Genomic DNA, 20,541 nt, shown 5'->3' with positions numbered 1-20,541 from the left:
TTGCAGCTTTTCTTCTCATTCCTTGCTGGTAAAGACATTCCTTAGCTAACTGTAATAGGCCTCTTCCTTAACTCCAGTTTTATTTCCGCCTTCTGCTTGCAGTCTTGTTCTTACAATTCCAATAACCAGTGTTTTCATCAGCTGCCTTTGCTTCTAATTTATCCCTAATGTGCTTAAAAAAAATTAGAACTAATCATTAAAAAAGATTAACAAGTAACTCTAACTCCTTACCTCTCTCAACTCAACATATTTACATTTTCTTTGCTGTGAAGTATTCCCTTAAGAACATGTCACTGACCTCGATATTGAAAACCAACAGATAATTGTGTAAAAACAAAAAAACTGCGGATGCTGGAAATCCAAAACAAAAACAGAATTACCTGGAAAAATTCAGCAGGTCTGGCAGCATCGGCGGAGAAGAAAAGAGTTGACGTTTCGAGTCCTCATGACCCTTCGACAGAACTTGCGTTCAAGTCCAAGAAAGAGTTGAAATATAAGCTGGTTTAAGGTGTGTGTGTGGGGGGCGGAGAGATAGAGAGACAAAGAGGTGGGGGGGGGGGGGTGTGGTTGTAGGGACAAACAAGCAGTGATAGAAGCAGATCATCAAAAGATGTCAACGACAATAGTACAATAGAACACATAGGTGTTAAAATTAATTTTAACACCTATGTGTTCTATTGTACTATTGTCGTTGACATCTTTTGATGATCTGCTTCTATCACTGCTTGTTTGTCCCTACAACCACACCCCCCCCCACCTCTTTGTCTCTCTATCTCTCCACCCCCCACACACACACCTTAAACCAGCTTATATTTCAACTCTTTCTTGGACTTGAACGCAAGTTCTGTCGAAGGGTCATGAGGACTCGAAACGTCAACTCTTTTCTTCTCCGCCGATGCTGCCAGACCTGCTGAGTTTTTCCAGGTAATTCAGATAATTGTGTATGTGTTTGCATGCACGCTTTTTTTAATTCCTATCAAAATTGAACTGACAGGGTGGCTTAATAATTTAATGTGAGCTTGGTAACTACAGAATTTGTAACTGTTCTCACTGGGGTCTGCTTTTGTGCTGTCTGATGGATAGCAATTAAAATATCTTGGCATGGATTGAAAGAGGAGTTATTAGGTGTCTTCACCAGACAGCTGCCAGTTATTTCATTCAATGACAACTTTTTAACTTTAAGTGATTTAGAGAATTTCAGCTGGGTAGACGTTGCTTACGCCTCAAGTGATCAATGATCCGTGCGTCTTGGCAGGAATTGTTGATCTGTCTTGGCCTATATCACTTAAATGGTGATTTTTCTCTCCCCCCCCCCCCCCCCCCCCCCCCCCCCCCAACTCCACTAGCAACAACAGCTTTCATTTATATAGCGCCTTTACTGTAATAAAATGCCCCAAGGCGTTTCTCAGGAGAGTTATGAAGAGAAATTTGGCACTAAGCCATTTAAGGAGATAATTGTGCCAGATCATCCAAGGCTTAATCAAAGAAGTAGTATTAAGGAGTGCCTGAAAGGAGAAGAGAGGGGCTTAGGGCCTTGGTAACAGAAGGGTCGGCCACCAATGATGGAGCGATTTAAAATTTGAGATACTCAGAGGTCAGAATTGGAAGAGTGCAGGTATCTTGGTGGGTTGTATGGCTGGGTTAGATTAGGTGTAGGGAGTGGTGAGGCCTTGGAAGAATTTGAAAACCAGGATAAGAATTTTAAAATCAAGGTGCTTAACCAGGAATCAATGCAGGTCAGCGAGCACAGGGATGATGGGCAATAGGGACCAGGTGCGAGTTCAGACACTGGCAGCAGAGTTTGGTACGCAGTACATGGGACACTGGCCAGGAGTGCACTGCAGTAGTCAAATCTAGAGGTAACAAAGGCACGTATGAGGGTTTCAGCTGAGGAGTTGAGGCAGGGGTGGAGTAGGGTGATTTATGGATGTGGAAATGGGCAGCTTTGGCAGTGATGTGGATGTATGGCTTGAAGCTTATCCTGGCATCCAAATATGGCACCAAGGTTTGGAACAATCTGGTTCAGCCTCAGATAGTTGCCAGGGTGTGTGGTGGAGTCAGTCTAGGGAATGGATTTTTTTTTAAAATCCGGGATTGAAGGTAATGTTTTGTTTTCCCAGTACTTAATTGGAGGAAATTTGTGTTTGTCCAATACTGCACAGCACAGAATCAGTTTAGAGACACTGGAGCATTCGAGAGAGGAGGTGGTGTTGAAGTAGAGCTGGGTGTTGTCAGCGTATGTGTGAAAACTGATGCTGTGCTTTGGAATGATGTTGTTAAGTGGCGCAGGGAGGTGGGTGGTGACACCAGAGGTAATGATGCAAGGCCTTTCTATTGTCCTGGTTGATGTTTCTTTCTGAAGTAATGCTGTAAGCATTTTAACTGCTCCTTCGATACAGGACAAAGAGAAGGAGAGACACTCGCATTCCTTGCCTCTGACCTCTGCTGTTTGGACCTGGAAAAAGTTGGACCTTATTGGGAGCTGCGTGCATCCTTAAAAGATTTTGCCAGAGAGCACTTCTTTAATTCATAGTTGTATTATTGAGGCAACCTGTACACTTATGTGAACAATCATTGCAGCCTTGTAGCAGCCCTTGGTCAGTGCTGAATAATCCATCTTTGTGGTGCCTCCCTATTGACGTTCCAGGCCAGCGCTCGATGTTGCTCAATAGGATTCCTGATGCAGTAATTCCTGGACTCCCCGGAATTGATGTCAAGAGGCAACAGCTTCCCACTGTGAAACTGAAACCTAAAACAGTGAATCTCCACAGTGCTGAAAATCTGACACAATTAGACATGTTCCCATCTGAAGAACGTTTTATTTTAAAGCCCCTTTTTAGTCTGGTAAACACCAGAGAAATCCTCTGTAGTTAAGGTACTTCTCTCTCCCTAAATGCTCTCTCTCTTAAGCTTGACAATTTTACTTGGCTTTTGCATTCGTGCCCTTTCTATTGGCTTTTAATAGCCCTTCACTGGGTAACATGCTGTGTCAATGTCCGATATAATTGGTGATTAACACAATAGGTTGAAATCATGCTGTGAAAGGATATTGTAGAAAGGCAGAGAGATGGGATTAGTCAGCAGTGGCAGTTTTAAAGCTAGCAGTACATTACAAGGCTCGAGGAGCTTAAATGAAGTCATAAAATTCAGTATTCAGTCAACTCTTCTGAAGGGTTTCCGTGCAATTATTCCAAAGCACAATTTCTCTGCTATAACATCTTCAGCATCGCTGAATCTCTTTTGTTCAATTATTATATTGGAAAATACAAGCTAAGTGCCACAGATGTAGCTAACATCTCAATTTTTGTTTTAATTTCACAGTGTGTTTGGAAGAAAAGGCAATCACAATTTTATATGATGCATTCCAATATTAACTTCAAGATTTCCTTTGAAAAATAAGTACATGCCTGTCTGTTCAGCCCCATCCCGTTCTGGCATGACTCATGCATACCATCGCAACTTTTCTCCCACCACCCCTGATTCTATTGAACTTCTCTACCTTATTTACAGAGGGAGTTTAATCATTTTTGGTACTTGGAAGGCTTCAATCAAATGTTCCCTGAAGTCTACACTTTTTTTCTAAAGTATAAAGTTCTACTTTATAGAGGATTTTTAAACTAAACTGGATATCAATGTACTTGCTCTTCCTAGAACTCTATTTTCCATTATCATGGGACTAAAACCGGACATGATATTCTAGATGTAGTCTGACTTGAGACCCGCATATAGAGACAACATTTGTATTGTCTGAGCAATACATCGTGGGCATCAATGTTCCCTTTAAAATTTTGCTGTTGTGTGCAGCCAGCTTTTTCAGTGGGTGGTACGTTTATTTATTTTTTGGTGCAGCCATTGATGTGCGGCATTTATTGTGGAACAAAGTCTGCGTGCATGCGGCTGCATACATGCGCAACATTTTATTTGGCAGCCTATTGTTTCTGAAATATGCTCATGGCATTGGTTGTTGGTGTTTAACGACATGTGTGCTATGGACCCCAGGATCATCACTGACCCACCATCCCCTGGCCCCAGTCAGCTTTGAGCATGCAGCCCTTGTTGGAGATGTATAGGTTTGGAGTTGGTCCTGTAGGTTTGGACTTGCCCCTAAGCACGTGCTTAATATCTCACTTATTGACATCTGCCACATACAGCTCCATTTCCCTCCTCGCATCTAGAATTTAAAAAAATTATCTAAAGGCTTCAGTAGCTGCATGTGTCTTTATAATCCTCGCACTTGGTCTCCTTGTCCAACTCGTTGATAAGTATGGCGGAGGGCAACTGGGAGAGAATTGGGGGGGGGGGGGGGGGAACCAGATGACTCCTTTGTAAATGGCAACAGATTAACTTTCTCCATAGAAGTTACAGATCACGACGTAGGAATATAAATGTGCTTTTACAATATTACAGAACAATGATTATCAAATACAACTTGTATTTGTATAGTGATTTTTAATGCAATAAAATGGCCCAAGGTGCTCTCAGCATTATAAAGCAAACTTTGACAACGAGCCACATAAGGCAATACAAGGGAAGATGGCCAAAAGCTTGGTCATAGAAGTAGGTTTTAAAGAGCTGCTTCAAGGAGAAAAGTGAGGTGGAGAGATTTTGGAGGGGGGGGGGTGGGGGGGAGTTGCAGAGCTTGGGGCCTAGGCAGCCGAAGGCATAGCTACCAGTGGTGGAGTGATTAAAACCAGGGATGGTCCGGAATTAATTGAGAGCAGATATCGTGGGATTTTTGTTTTTGGGGGGTTGGTGGGAGTTGGATGCTGGAAGCGATTAGAGATGGGGAGGGGTGAGGCCATGGTAGCATTTGAAAACTAGGCTGTTCATATGTTGGATAGATCGTGTGTAATAAGTAAGTACCGTTAAGCCATCGAACAATCTGCAAAAGAAGAACCTATAATGAATGTGAATAACTGACCTGTAACATTTTGTCCCACTGCTTTTTGTGGAGTAAGAGTGGGCAGTTGTACCGGATTGATTAAGCTTCATTAAGCAATGCTGGGATAACACTTGCAATAGTAAGTTTAAAAAAAAAAACTTGTTTCAGGAAGGGGTTTTGTAACTACCATTTTTTTTCTATGAATCGCAGGTCTTGCACCCAATGGGATGGGATGCATTTGGTTTGCCTGCTGAAAATGCTGCAATTGAGCATGGCCTGGATCCAGAAGAATGGACAAAAAGGTAAAAGGGCAGAGTTCTATTCCTGAAGGTCTTCATTAAAATGCACACAGCAGATCTTTACACTTCAGATACTGCAGAAGGCAATATCCAGTACGTAACACCGCTCGGTGATTTCATTCTGATAAAAGTGCCTCTTCTTTCCAAAACAAAGTTTGACGAAACAATTTAAGTTGTGCTTTTTAAGCTGTCTGCAGAATATGTAATGGAAATTTCAGGGAGTCAGCCGCACTTTACACTGGCTCGTGCTGAGCTTCCAGAGCTTATGGCTCTCGCTTTGAATGGTTGACCCAGATTATTTTGATACTCCTAAATTGGGTTGGTGAGATTTGCACTGATTTGAGGTGCGCTATAACCTCTGAGCTCAGTTTTCATCTGTTTAGGTGGCGTTTATTTGTGGACAGGAGAGGGACAGTGTAAACTGCACTGATTTCCTCTTGCTGCCTGTCCATCAGCAGAAGGTGTTTTTAAATTAGCTTTCAAAAGAATAAGTGTTGGCATGTTTTTCCAGACCCTTGGAGTTTGTGATCCGCTTTTAATAATAATCCGCAGCAAACTCTGGTTAGGATTAACTCAGACGGTTAGTTTATTTAATGCATTGGAAACCTGGAAAAAGTGTTCGCCCCTTCCCACTTTGCACATTCACATGGTGAAAGGGGGGGGTGGGGAGGGTCAGAGAAAAGGAGTTTTACAGTATAAGGCCCGCCAGCACACAGGTGCTTGGGCCGCTGGCGCACATCCCTGACATTCCGTTCGAAATTGTCCTGAACAGTTCCAGGTATGATGTGAGTCTGTTAGTATCTCTCTAGGCATCACATTCCAGAAACTGAGAGAAGAATTCTTCTGTCCTTTTACTCTGGGGATAGCTTTCGGACAGAGGGCCAAGCCTGTTATCAGGTGACTTGTAACAGCCATCTTAATTTTCTTTGTTCAGCAGAAAAAGACTATTTTAAAAAATAAATAACGAGAATAAGATTTTTAAATATTTCGCGGCAGGTTTCTTTCCGTATCCTAGGAACCCAACATCTTGTTACCATTTTCTTTCCTATCTTAAAGTGCATGATTTGTTTGCCGTGTTACTACTTGTTATTTTACAGGTGCATTTGAATTGAAAGCATGATGAGATGCTGTGAAGTGTTGCTAATTGGGCTGGATAATGTGCACCTGCTGCTTCAAGCTGTGCAGTAATTGGTGGAAAACATAATTTTTATAACGAGCCCAAATCTCTTTTCAAGGAGCATGTAAAGACCTGGAGCTGTCCCTACTCATTCGGTGATTCTTTTGTTGCCTGCCAGATTTGATTGTGGGCTGAATTCTTGCCCCTTGGATGCTGCACAGAATTGCTTCAAATAGAAGTGCCTCTGTTTCTTTTGGAATCTGTCCCATTTACTTTATCTGGTGGATTTCCGATCTCTAGCCTTTCAATCTCTGCACGTTTCGTGGAGACTCATTGTTGCGTTAAAGTTGAGCATCAGCTTGACCTGTGGCATCTGGATTCACATTCTACCTGGATTGATGGGTGAATGCTTTGCATTTGTTGGGCTTTGACAGTTATACATGAAATGGGTTATGGTAGGCAAAACGGCCCTCAATCAGAGATGCTAAAAGGTGATGTGGAAATGGGTGGGTGTGGGGGTGTAAGATTTTGACCCACAAAAATAGGTGGGTTTGGTTTGAATGAAGTTAAGAAGGTAAAAATCAGAAAGAGGAATTGAACCTGCCCACTTATGGTTTTAATGGAGGCAGGATGAAGGGGTGGGTGGCCAATCTGTTTGCTGCAGGCAGATTGGCCACTTAACTATTTTAAAACCCCGTTGTCTTCATTTTAACTGTATTTTTAACCAGAGTCTGCCAAGTTTTCTTGGATTTGAGGAATGCAGCAGGCGAAGGGAGACAAGAGGGGCTGAATCCTTAAGGGAAGCACCTTTGTAGCACTGCTTGTGGGCCAAGAGGAGTAGGGGTGACCCCCCCCCCCCCCCAAGCCCCATGGACAACCCAGTAAACACTGCACCCCACCCCCCCACAACCTTGCAATCGGTCAGCTTCCCACCACTCCCTGCCTATCAGCCAGTCAGTCTACTTGCGGGCAGGAAACATATATAGGAAAACATGTACAGATGTTGAAACTGCAGAACATTTGGGAAACCTGTACTACTTAATTTCCACACCTCAAAATAGCCTCCTGCTACTGAGCTAACATACAGTCCCCAATGCCTGAAATGGAAAGTGTTCCATTCTCCTGCAGTAACCTACCTCATCTGGATGAACAGAAAATTCATCCTCCCTGCACAGGAGTTGCCATTATGTCACTGTCGCAGGCCTCTACTGTTGAGCACTCTGTCCATTGAAGGCCAGGAAGGAAGGTCATCCCTTGGCAGCAGCCTTTTGCATGCTGGCACCAGCTGTGTTGTAGGGAAAACATCCTTTGGTCGATAGCTTCATGCCATCAATGTGGGTTAGAAGCTTGACATGGCTGGGCCGCTTCACCTATGTTACAATGCTGCAGCTGCTGGGACTGCTGTTGAAAGTTGATTTGTATTCTAATGCCCATGCTGGTGCACAGTTTCAATCATGGGTGGTTTAAAGGGTTATTGAATAAAGTAGTGTATCCCCCACTGACCCTTCCCCATCCCCCACCTTTGCTGCTGCTCATTCTGCATCAAAGGATAAATGGAGGCTCTTTAATTGTAAGTTTTTTTTTACACAGGTTGTGTTTGGGGGAAGGTTTTGTGACATGAAATCCTATTTTTTGGTTTGCTCAATTTTTACAGGAGCCTATCCAAAAGGCCTGATATGCTTTCCTCTGGTAGAGACGTATTGACTGACTGTAAGACTGCTTTCTTGTTCTGTTTGTCATGGCGATGGTGGGATCTGTACAAGGATGGTCTACACCTGGAATAGGGGAATAGGACCAGGACAAATGTCCTTGCAGGGAAATTTGCTAGTAGTGTTGGGGAGGGTTTAAACTAGATTGGCGGTGGGGGGGAGCCTGAGGGCAGATTCAGACTGGGGAGCAGGAGAGAGAAAATTAGTGGGTGACTCTGAAAAGCAGAAAAAGCACAGGTTAAAAGGTTTACAGCACAGGAATTTGGCAGTATTAAGGGTATTTATTTAAATGCAAGGGCTATAGCCAACAAAGCCGATGAGCTGAGGGCACAGACACATAGCAGCATGATATCATTGATATAACAGAAACTTGGCTTAAAGGAGGCAAAAATGGCAGCTCAACATCCGTGGATATTGAGTTTTCAGGCAGGATAGAGACGGGGCTAAAAAAAGGCAGGGAGGTGTAGCATTATTGGTTAAATAATCAATTACGGCTGTGGGGGGTGGTGATAAATGAAGCATCAAATGAGGCCATATGGGTTGAGCTGAGACGTATAGAGGCAGCCACACTGCTAGGAGTGTACTCCCCAAATAGTGGAAGGGAGTTAGAAGCGCAAATATGTAGGCAAATTTCTGATTGCAAAAACAACAGGGCAGCAATAGTTGGGGACTTCACCTAGGCTAATATTGACTGGGATACGAACAGTGTAATAGGCACAGAGGGCGCAAACTTCTTGAACTGCATTCAGCCAACACTTTTTCAGCCAGCCCAGCGAGAGAGGGTGCAGCTCCAGCTTTATTGTTAGGAAATGAAGCTGGGCAAGTGGATGAAGTAGCAGTGGGTGACCACTTTGGAGATAGTGACCGTAATACAGTTATATTTAGCATAATTATGGAAAAGGACGAAAATAGAACAGGAGTAAAAGTTCGAAATTGGGGAAAGGCAAATTTTACAAAGCTAGGAGGTGATCTGGCAAAAGTGGACTGGTTACAGCTACTAGACTGGGCACTGGGGAGATATTCAATAGCAGGGACAGGGTAGACATGCCCCCACAAATGGTAAGGGGCCATACTGCCAAATCCAGAGCCCCCTGGTTACCTAGAAGCATACAGGTTGGATAAAGCAGAAAAAGAAAGCTTCTGACAATCTCAAAACAAAACAACTTCCTCGTTTAGGCTTTCAACAGTATTATAGAAAGTACAGGTGTGAAGTAAAAAAGATAATTAGGAAAGCAAGGAGAGGATATGAAAAATATTGGCAGGTAAAATCCAAAAAAACCCAAAGATGTTTTACCTGTACATTAAGAGCAAGAGAATAATGAAGCAAAGGGTAGGGCCTATCAGAGCTGTACATGGTAACTTGTGCGCTGATGCTGAAGATGTGGGCAGGGTTCTCAGTGAGTACTTTGTCCATGTCTTCATGAAGCAGAGGGATGATGCAGATATTCTAGTTAGAGGAGGGGTGTGAAATATTAGAAGCAATAAGTATAGTGAGAGGATGTACTGGAGGGACTGGCGTCCTTGAAGGTGGATGAATCACCCCAGGGCCGGATGGATTGTATCCCAGGTTGTTAAAAGAAGCCAGGGAGGAAATAGTGGCTGTTATGAGGATCGTTTTCCAATCCTCACTAGATACAGGTGAGGTACCAGAGGATTGGAGGTCTGCGAACATTGTACCATTATTTAAAAAGGGTGCGAGGGACAGACCAAATAATCATAGGCTTGTCAGTGTGACTTTGGTGGTGGGCAAATTATTAATCAATTGAGACAGGATAAACTGTCACTTAGAATGGAATGGATTAATCAGGGTTTTGTTAGAGGAAGATCGTGTCCTACTAATTTAGTCAATTTTTTTTTTGAGTAAGTAACAAGGAGGATTGATGAGGAGTAGTGCAGTGGATGTTGCCTACATGAATTTTAGTAAGGCAAGATCCCACATGGCAGACTGGTCAGAAAAGTAAAAGCCCATGGGATACAGGGCAATGTGGCGAGTGGGATCCAAAGCTGGCTCAGTGACAGGAAACAGGGTAATGGTTGGATGCTTTTGTGAACGGCAAATGGTTTCCAGTGATGTTGCACAGGGCTGAGTTGGGTCACTTGATGTTTGTTGTATATATTAATGATTTGGACTTAAATGTGGGTGGCATGATTGGGAAGTTTGCAGATGACACAAAAATTGGCCACGTAGTTGATGGTGAATAGGGTAGCTGATGTCTCCAGAATGATAGCAATGGTTTGGTTGAGTGGGTGAAAGTGGCAGATGGAATTAAATCCAGAGAAGAGACTGAGAGGTCTAAATAGAATAGACAGGGATGCCCTGTTTTCCCTTAGTGGAGAGGTCAGCTAGCAGAGGGCACAGATTTAAGGTGATTGGTAGAAGGATTAGAGGGGACATGAGGAAAAACATCTTCACCCAGAGGGTGGTGGGTGTTTGAAATTTGCTGCCTGGTTTGATGATGGAGGCAGAAACCCTCATTCATTTAAAAGGCACCTGGATCAGCAACTAAAGTGCTGTAACCTACAAGGCTACAGACCAGGTGCTGGAAGGTGGGATTAGAATGGGCAGCTAGTTTTTTTATTTTTGGCCGGTGCAGTTGCAATTGGCTAAATCGCCTCTTCTTGCGTCATATCTTTTCTATGGTTCATTACTTTAAACATCTGAGCGACTTTAACAAAGCAAACCTTGTTCACAATCCAATATGTGTACTCAGACCTCAACACTTCAATTCAGTATGAATGCAGCATATATGACTTCACTCAACTCTTAAAATTAATTATACCTTTTTGATCTCTATATCCCATGCATGTTACCACTCAATCGTAATTAAGTGACACCAGAACAATTATCTGGAGACAGTAACAAAAACAAAAATACCTGGAAAAACTCAGCAGGTCTGGTAGCATCTGCGGAGAGGAACACAGTTAACGTTTTGAGTCCGAATGACTCTTTAACAGAACTAAGTAAAAATAGAAGAGAGGTGAAATATAAGCTGGTTTAAGGGGGGTGGGACAAGTAGAGCTGGATAGAGGGCCAGTGATAGGTGGAGATAACCAAAAGATGTCACAGACAACAGGACAAAGAGGTGTTGGAGGTTGGGATATTATCTAAGGAATGTGCTAATTGAGGGTAGAAAGCAGGACAAGCAGGGTACAGATAGCCCTAGTGGGGGTGGGGTGGAGTGAAGGAATCGAAATAGGCTAAAAGGTAGAGATAAAACAATGAATGGAAATAGGAGGGAAAGGAAAAATCTATATAAATTATTGGGGAAAAGGGGGGGGGGATCGGAAAGGGGGTGGGGATGGAGGAGACAGTTCATGATCTAAAATTGTTGAACTTAATATTCAGTCCGGAAGGCTGTAAAGTGCCTAGTCAGAAGATGAGGTGCTGTTCCTCCAGTTTGCGTTGAGCTTCACTGGAACAATGCAGCAGGCCAAGGGCGGACATGTGGGCATGAGAGCAGGGTGGTGTGTTGAAAAGGCAAGCGACAGGGAGATCTGGGTAATGCTTGCGGACAGACTGAAGATGTTCTGCAAAGCGGTCACCCAGTCTGCGTTTGGTCTCTCCAATATAGAGGAGACTGCATTGGAAGTAACGAATGCAGTAGACTAAATTGAAGGAAGTGCAAGTGAAATGCTGCTTCACTTGAAAGGAGTGTTTGGGCCCTTGGATAGTGAGGAGAGGGGAAGTAAAGGGGCAGGTGTTGCACCTTCTGTGGTTACATGGGAAGGTGCTGTGGGAGGGGGTTGAGGTGTAGGGGGTGATGGAGGAGTGGACCAGGGTGTCCCAGAGGGAATGATCCCTGCGGAATGTCGCGGGCGGGGGGGGTGGTGGTGGGGGGGTGAAGGGAAGATGTGTTTGGTGGTGGCATCATGCTGGAAATGGCGGAGGATGATCCTTTGAATGCGGAGGCTGGTGGGGTGATGAGTGAGGACAAGGGGGACCCTATCATGTTTCTGGGAGGGAGAGGAAGGTGAGAGGGTGGATGCACGGGAGATGGGCCGGACACGGTTAAGGGCCCTGTCAACCACCATGGGTGGAAAACCTCAGTTAAGTAAGACATTTCAGAGGAACTGTTTTTGAAAGTGGCATCATCAGAACAGATGCGACGGAGGCGAAGGAACTGAGGGAATGGGAAGGAGTCCTTACAGGAAGTAGGGTGTGAGGAGCTGTATCTGGAGACAGTGATGTTTGTGTTCTGTTGAAGAGTCATACGGACTCGAAACGTTAACTGTGTTCCTCTCCGCAGATGCTGTCAGACCTGCTGAGTTTTTCCAGGTACTTTTGTTTTTGTCATGCTTGTGTCATATGCCTGGGACCTTTATGAGGATGATCATTTTAATTTTAAAACAAATACCACGGCACATGAGCAACTTACCTTGACCCAAGGTGGAATATGGGGGCACAGGGGAAGCCGGGTGACTTTGTGTGATTTCTGCACAAAGAACTAACTCCTGTTCCTGGCAGGCCATTAAAATGTAAAAAAAACAGAGGGTGGAGCCCCCTTCCTTGAAAAGGCATTGAATGTGCACAATCACTTATCCAGACAATAGGAGCTGTACATTTGATATTTACTGAAACTCAAATTCAATGGCCACCCCAGACTGTCTGTGAGCTCAGAACTTAGAAAGGTATGAGAAATCTCCCTTATCACAAGCAGGTGTGAATGGCCACCATTCATTCCCCATTGTGTAGCAATGGCTTCTAACCTTGAATCATTTGTGTGAACAATGGAAGAACTGATCATGTGGTCACATGATTGAAACTAATTTCAGACAACACATCTTATCATCCCATGAAGCAGCCTGGGGCAAGCCATTCTAGAAACTAACTAACAGGATGCAAGAGGGACCATTTCCCCCCCCCCCCCCCCCTCCCCTGCAGAATCCTGCCTAACAACCAACCAACCAAGGTTTGGAGAGAGGGGCTAATTTGTCACCACATGCTTTCTATAGAAGCTCGGCTGCAATTTCGGCTGAAAACCTCCAACCCCCCTCACTTCACCTTGAAAGAACCATGAGAGAGGACCTCATCCAGGCCTGCAACAAGTTCGTCTCTAAAGGACTAATTTAACCACATGATTTGCTTTCTCGTTATTCTGTTAATAAACTTAAGTGCATTGTCAGCTGTTAAACTCTCTTGCCTTGTGTGTCTCTGTTTGAGGCAGTGAGTGTTTTGTTGTGTTGTGTGAATGATCACCTTGGTGTTTCGCATCTATTATTAAGTCACAATCCCAAAAGGGGATTAAAACACTCCCTTTAAAAATATACATCTTGTTGCGAACAGCTGAGAAGTGAGGGAAGGGGAGAAGTTATTGCCCTGGGGCAGGACAATAATGTTAAATGCCCCCATCACCTCTCCCCATCCATAAGAACAGCAAAATACAATTGGCTCTTCTCTATATCTTCTAAGCATTCCATTACTATGCTCATATTACCCTCTAAAACTCTCAAACCCTTTCAGTCATTTTATCACTTTAAACGCAAGGGATCAGATTAACATCTTCCAGACTATCTGAAACCTGGATGAGTAAGATTCACACATTCCATCAACCCTTCAGCTCAGAAAGTATTAAATCTGCTTACATAATGCATCCCACACTTTGCAGAAATGTAATTCATTGTGTGCTGTTCCCATGGGCAGCTCAGGGCATCAAGGTACTCGGGTAGTGTGAACTTTCATTCCCACATCTAAGAGCATAGCCAAGACTGTGTAGATTAGTATATAATTCAGCAGGGTTTATAAATTATATCCATTGGATTCCATGTGTAGTTACTGTAAACATTTGGAGGAAAGTTCCGTATCCTGTCAACAGTAGCAAATAGTGTCATTGTTTTTAAGTAGGAAAAACAGAGACAAGATCCTCGCAGGATGGTGAGGAGAAGTTGATGAAAGGTTTGCTTGGGTTTTAAAATGGCGGGGGGAGGGGGGTGGGGAGAAGAGCTAGAGGTTCCCGAATAGGGCCTAAGACTATTTCACTAAAGTTGCACTGGAGCCCAGAGCGCCCAGGAGGGGGCACGAGGCTGGAGAAGGCAGCAGGGTTAGGGGAGACTGAGGCCATGGAGCAAGTTCGTAGATGGGATAAGGATTTGATATTCAATTCACGGGAAAGTTCCATTGTCAAAGCTCCTTTGTCATCCTATCATGTATCTACCAGGTTGGCAGAAAGTGGTGAGTTAGATGAATCTTTTCCGTCTCTCTGTTCCAATGTTGCTATGATGTGGAGCCACTGTAGGACAGTGGAATGGGTGTATGGGACTTGGCATTGGAGAGAACACTGACAATTAAATGGCCACATTTATTGAGGGTGCATGCCAGGAAGCTGAAGTTAGAGTTTTAGAGCAGCTATCTGGAGGTGGGAAAGGCCTTTGGCAGCAAGGTTTTTATTTATTGATTCACAGGATGTGGGCTTCGCTGGCTGGGCCAGCATTTATTGCCCACCCCTAGTTGCCCTTAAGGTGGTAGTTAGCTGCTGCCTTGAACCACTGTAATCCATGTGGTGTAGGTACACCCACAGTGCTGTTAGGAAGGGAGTTCCAGGATTTTGAACCAACAACAGTGAAGGAACGGCTATATATTTCCAAGTCAGGATGGTGAGTGACTTGGAGGGGAACTTCCAGGTGGCGGTGTTCCCATCTATCTGCTGCCCTTGCCCTTCTAGGTGGTAGTGGCCGTGGGTTTGGAAGGTGCTGTCTAAGGAGCCTTGATGAATTCCTGCAGTGCATATTGTAGGTGATGCCCGCTGTGCGACGGTGGTGGAAGGAGTGAATGTTTGTGGATGTGGTGCAAAACAAGCGGACTGTTTTGTCCTGGATGGTGTCCAGCTTCTTCAGTATTGTAGGAGTTGCACATTTCCAGGCAAGTGGAGAGTATTCCATCACACTCCTGACTTGTGCCTTGTAGCTGATGGGTAGGCCTTGGAGTCAGGAGATGACTCATCACACGATTCCTAGCCTCTGACCTGCTTTTGTGGCCACAGTATTTATATTGCTAGTCCAGTTCAGTTTCTGATCAATGGTAAACCCCCCCCCAGGGTGTTGATAATGGGGGATTCAGTAATGGTAATGCCATTGAACATCAAGGGGTGATGGTTGGATGCTCTCTTGTTGGAGGTGGTCATTGCCTGACATGAAGTGCTGATTACCACCTGAAGTGGTGGTAGGATGAGGGTGGAGGCTTTAGTGGTAAATGTTAAGTGATCTTGATTTTAAAATAAGGGATCTGAAGCTCAACTCTGTGTTTAAAAATAATGTTAAAGTTGTGTGCAGACTGAATGAGGAGGTGAAGTTACTGGTGAAAGGTACAGGATGGTGGGCTGAAATCAATGGCTTTGGCCAAAATAATGCTTAATCGGGCGAAGTTGTGGCTCATCCTTGACTTCACATTGGACAGGTAGTCTAAAGCGGGTTTTTGGCGCATTTGGTGGTGTCCCTGCCTCTGAGCCAGAAGCACAGTGGTTCAAGCCCCACTCCAGGACTTGGTGCTCAGGAGGCTGCATTCGTAACGCAGCCAAACAGGTTAATGATCAACCTTTAAATCCTTCCAGTTTGCCCACGGCAGTCGGTAAGAACGGGAGAGAATGCTGATCAGCCAAGCTTAATGTAGAGTGACGCTGGTGACCTGCTCCGGGAAAGTGAGCTAGAAACGGATATAAGGATATAACATGCTTTTTCTGCATCATGCGTGTCTCGATGTGGGAAGTTTCTAATTCTGAGGCTCTCTAAAATGGCTGACTTTAGCTGAGGATGAGACATAGAAATATGAGATAAGACTGGTGGCGCTGCGTTATAGGTATCCATAATGGAAAGATTGCTCAGTAATATTGTGTAGAGTTATTTATTAGTAACTCTCTTGTTGTAATAGGCTTATCAGCAGGTGAGAAAGGGAGACTCCCGGGCATGGACACACAAGTGTAAATAAATAATTAGTGGGGCAAGCTATTGGGCAGTGAGTGGCAATAAATAAATGTTGCTTTGGAAATGCAAAAAAAAAGCTGGCAGCTGAGAGTGCTATCTGTAAAGAGCAAATTAACAAGAACACATTACTCAGCACACTCACCAATTGACTAGGCTCTGTTTTTCTTTGCAGTAACATAGATCTGTTCACTGCTGGTCTTTTTTTTTCATTTACTAAACAGCTCATTAACAAATCATATGTTTGTGAATTGCAAATCAGGTTTAAATCTACAAAACCTAGTAGACTCAGTGGGCAATTGAAAACAAAATGTTGGAAACGCTCAGACATAGCAGTGTCTGGGGGGAGGGAAAAAAGAGAGTTAATGTTTCAGGCCCACGAACTTACATCAGAATTGAGGACCCGATTCAGTGGCAGTTAAGCTGCGCACCTGAACAAGAATAGAAGGAAATTTTGGTTCAACCAAATGCAGCTTTTATAGCAAACCGATGTATTTTGCAGTTTTTGGCTTGTTTGTGTCCCTCACTGAAATGCATTGAACGATTCAGAGCAACTTCTGATAGTGCATCTTCAAAGATCGGGAACAAAAACAGAATTACCTGGAAAAACTCAGCAGGTCTGGCAGCATCGGCGGAGAAGAAAGGAGTTGACGTTTCGAGTCCTCATGACCCTCCGACAGAACTCAAGAGTTCTTGAGTTCTGTCGAAGGGTCATGAGGACTCGAAACGTCAACTCTTTTCTTCTCCGCCGATGCTGCCAGACCTGCTGAGTTTTTCCAGGTAATTCTGTTTTTGTTTTGGATTTCTAGCATCCGCAGTTTTTTTGTTTTTATTTCAAAGATCGGGATTGTGCAGATTGAGAAATCCTCAATGAGATACATATGGTCTAAGCTAGGAAGTGTAATTTAGAATAGTTAATTCCATATAAAATCATGTACAGGAAGCTAACTAAAGAGAGGGGAAGAAAGAAAGGTGGGATTAATCACTTATATTTAAATGGACAGGCTCTAACTTGCTGTGGCATGTTTAGTAGGTAAGTACTGCAAATTCACACCCTTGCATGGATTTCAATGCTGAATTTCTTAGTGAGCTACCAGTGTAACAAAGCTTGAGGAGGAACAGGGAAAATTGTCGGCAGCTTTTGGACTTCCCTGTTTTGCTGTTTGTGTGCAGTCACCAGAAGTTGCTGTCTCCTTTACTCTAGTAATAACAGTGAGCGCTGAAAGCTTCACCATAAGTTCTAGTGCAGAATCCAGGTCAATAATTTTTTTTTGCTAGATTTGTCATCCTTCAGTAAAAGGTGGAGTTGCTCACTAATGTTCAGAGACAAACTCTTTAATAATCTTGCGATGGAAAGAGAGGTAATTGCAGTTGGCAGCAGTAAAGTTCAGACTTCTTCACAACGTGGGTTCCTGTTCCCACCTGTCTGATCCCTTTGCCATTCAGTTAACACTGCATGTTTATAAGAGCTGTTCACACTATTTTATTTATTCTGCTGTGGATTGTGCTCGAGGTGCAGAGAAGCAATTACTGGCTGTGCTCGGGAGCAGGCATGCCCAACGTGCACAGCTTCACAATTTTTGTATGTTCTTGTTTTTGAACAGTGAATGGGGGGTTGATAGCTGTACAATAGCAAGCGGTTTAGCAAGCCACATCAGCTAATGGAGTCTGTGTTGAACATTACTGTTGCAATGATTGACCAGATAATATTTTTAAATATCATATGTTGTTTTTACCTATTTAATGGTAAAAGTAAAATTTATTTTCTGGCAGACAGCTGGGGTACAGAAAGCAATCAGGTCAGGTGTGGCACAATTATACAACTTGGTCCTAATAATGTCACCTTTGCCCAACTTTGCCTCCACTGCAGTTTTGTGCCATTCTTTATTTCTTTGAAAGGGGTTGTCAATTTAATTTAAACAGTGGACGGGGACGGGGGGGGTGGGAGGGAAGAAAGATTCTTTCCCAGTGGACCTCAGGAATAGGCTGCTGGCCTGTGCGGTAGAGGCTGATTCTCTGAATTCCTTCAAGCGCAAACTTCGACCTGTTTCTGGCTTGGGGGAAATTCACCTCTTTTACAAAGTACGGGCACTGCTAGAGAATTCAGGGCCAGAACGCTCTACAGGACTTGATCTGAAAGTCTAGCTGGGTCAGAGAGGAATCTCCCATGTTTTATTCTCCCGAATTGGCTTGATTCTGACACTGCTTTTACATTTCTCACAGGAGATTGTGGGCAATGAAGGAAGACAGGCGACATTGGACCGGCTGTCCATGCGCTCAGTGAAACTAAATATCAGGCACTGTGTTTGTTGTCTGCTCTGATGGCCTGTTTTGTGCCACCACCCAATATGCCTCAGCCCCATGTGTTTTTGAGTGGAGAGGAGTGTGTATATATTGTGTGATACACAAGGTATTCTAAATTGCATGGGAGAAACTGGACGGACCAGAAGACCTTTATCTACCCAAACTCAATTCATACTCGTCCCTTGGAGCCAAACTTTACTCCATCGGCCTGGGCTTGCTTTGAACACACAGGGCACAGATTTGAAGTCATAGACATGAGAACCAGAGGCAACATAAGGGTGGAGGGGGATTTACAAGGCGTATCTGGATCTCTGCCTGAAAGGGTGGAGGAAGCAGATTAAAATGTAATTTTCAAAGACAATTTGTTGAATACTTGAAGGGCAGCAATTCACAGTGCTGTGTGGACAGGGAACGGGGGTTAATTGGGTAGCTCTTTTAATGAGTTGGTACAGGCACGATGGACTGTAATGGGCTCCTGTGCTGGATCATTCTATGATGTGTCAGGTGTAGATCTTCATCAGTGCTGGAGGGGTATCAGTGTGTGGTGATGCTCAGGTTTTTTTTCCACTTTGCATCTGGTGGACCCACTGTTTTCATTCCAGGCCTCCTACGTTTACAGTTTATTCTTGCTTTCATTGCTCTTTCTCTGCCTTACCTTTGTATGAATCTCCCCCATGAGTTCAGCTTAACTTTTTACCCATTCTTTTAATGTATTTCCTATTGCCTCAATCATTCATTGCAGTTTGTGGATCATTACAGACGCTGACTGACCTGTTGTGTGGAACCAGTGCTCTGTTTTGATTCCCAAAGTCAATACTGTCCACAAGTTGCCTGTTAGTTTACTGCAAATTATTTAGCGATGCAGCAGGAGGGATAATGTTACAATTAAATATGCCAGTCTTTTTTTTAATTCATTCTTCAGATGGTGTGAATTGCTGGCGAGGCCAGCATTTATTTGCCTTTCCCTGATTGTCCTTGAAGGTGCGGTGAGCTACCTTTTGGAACTGCTGAAGTCAATGTGCTGAAGGTGCTCCCATCAGCATCGGACAAGGCATTCTGCCATTTTGTTCCAGTGATGAAGGAATGACGGATATGTGTCTCAGTTGGGATGGTGCATGACATAAGAGTGGGTCTTTCTGTGACCCCGTAGCCCTTGCCCTTCTGGGCTTTGGGGCTTATGAGTTGGGAGGAGTTGCTGAGAAAGCTTTGGTGAGTTGCTGCGGTGCATCTTGTAGGTAGAACACACACTGTAGCCGCTATAACTAATAGTGGAGGGTGTGGATCTTTAGGCTGGTAAATGAAGTGCCAATTAAGCGGAATACTGCTTCCTGGATAGTGTTGAGCGTCTTGTGTCATTGCGGCTGCACTCATCCAGGCAAGTGGAGAGTATTCCATCACGCTCCTGACTTGTGCCTTGTAGGTGGAAGGAAGTTTTTGAGGAGTCAGGAGGTAAGTCACTTGGCACAGAATGCAGAATATTGCCCTGCACTGAAATAACACTTGGGATGCCTCTTGATTGATTGGAAATTTTGAAATTTGGTCCACTTCTGGTTACATTTCATGCAGTTTCCTACGACCTGAATGACGGCTACTGGTATGAATGTTTAATTGGCTGCTTGATGAATTTCAAGATTTGGTTTGTAATGTACCTCCATTTTTTCTCTCAATCTATGTAAGTATTTGGAAATACACGGACAAAAAAATGAATAAGTCATTTTCATTCTGTTTCCTTTCAGTAATATTGCACACATGAGAGAACAGCTTCATAGCCTTGGTCTGTGTTTTGACTGGAAGAAAGTGAGTGACCGCAATCAAAAATATTAGTTATTGGTCTCTTGAAATATTATTTGAAAAATGAGTGATGTTTGTTTGACCCAAATAAAAGAAAAATGTTACTTCACAGAATGTTTAACTAAAAGGAGGGGCAGGCGGTGAGATTGTGCGGGGCAGGGGTAGTTACATCGAGACGATGGGAGCGAAGTTAATCTAATGCTTTGAAAACCGAAACACAGTCCTCGTTAGATTATATACTAGTGTCAGCTGTGGGTCAGTGGTTAGCACTTTCATCTCCTTGGGTTAGAATGTTGTCAGTTCAAATCTACTCCAGAGTGCACAATTCCAGCTGGCACTATAGTGCAGCCCTGAGGGAGTGCTGCACTTATGAAGGTATTGTCTTTTCTGATGAGACATTTAAACCAAGGCCCCGGCTGTCCCTTCAAATCAATGTAAAAAATCCCATGGTGCTATTTTTGAAGAAGAGCAGGAGAGTTATCCCAGTGGTCAATCTTTATCCCTCAATCGACATTATTAAAAGCAGAT

The 20,541-nt window shown here is 43.8% G+C and overlaps 1 protein-coding gene across 1 annotated transcript in view; it reads left to right on the top strand.

The window, feature by feature from the left end:
- Positions 1–20,541, top strand: part of lars2 (leucyl-tRNA synthetase 2, mitochondrial) — a 95,414-nt gene that overhangs the window by 7,064 nt on the left and 67,809 nt on the right. The window contains exons 4-5 of the mRNA XM_041183705.1: positions 5,093–5,184; positions 19,959–20,019. Coding sequence (XP_041039639.1) covers positions 5,093–5,184; positions 19,959–20,019 — 153 coding nt within the window. The remainder of the gene's footprint in view (positions 1–5,092; positions 5,185–19,958; positions 20,020–20,541) is intronic.

Source organism: Carcharodon carcharias, chromosome 3 (genome assembly GCF_017639515.1).
Source record: "Carcharodon carcharias isolate sCarCar2 chromosome 3, sCarCar2.pri, whole genome shotgun sequence".
NCBI classification, from domain to species: Eukaryota; Metazoa; Chordata; class Chondrichthyes; order Lamniformes; family Lamnidae; genus Carcharodon; species Carcharodon carcharias.
The sequence above is the reverse complement of the archived record's forward strand: the minus strand, read 5'-3'. Positions and strand labels throughout refer to the sequence as shown.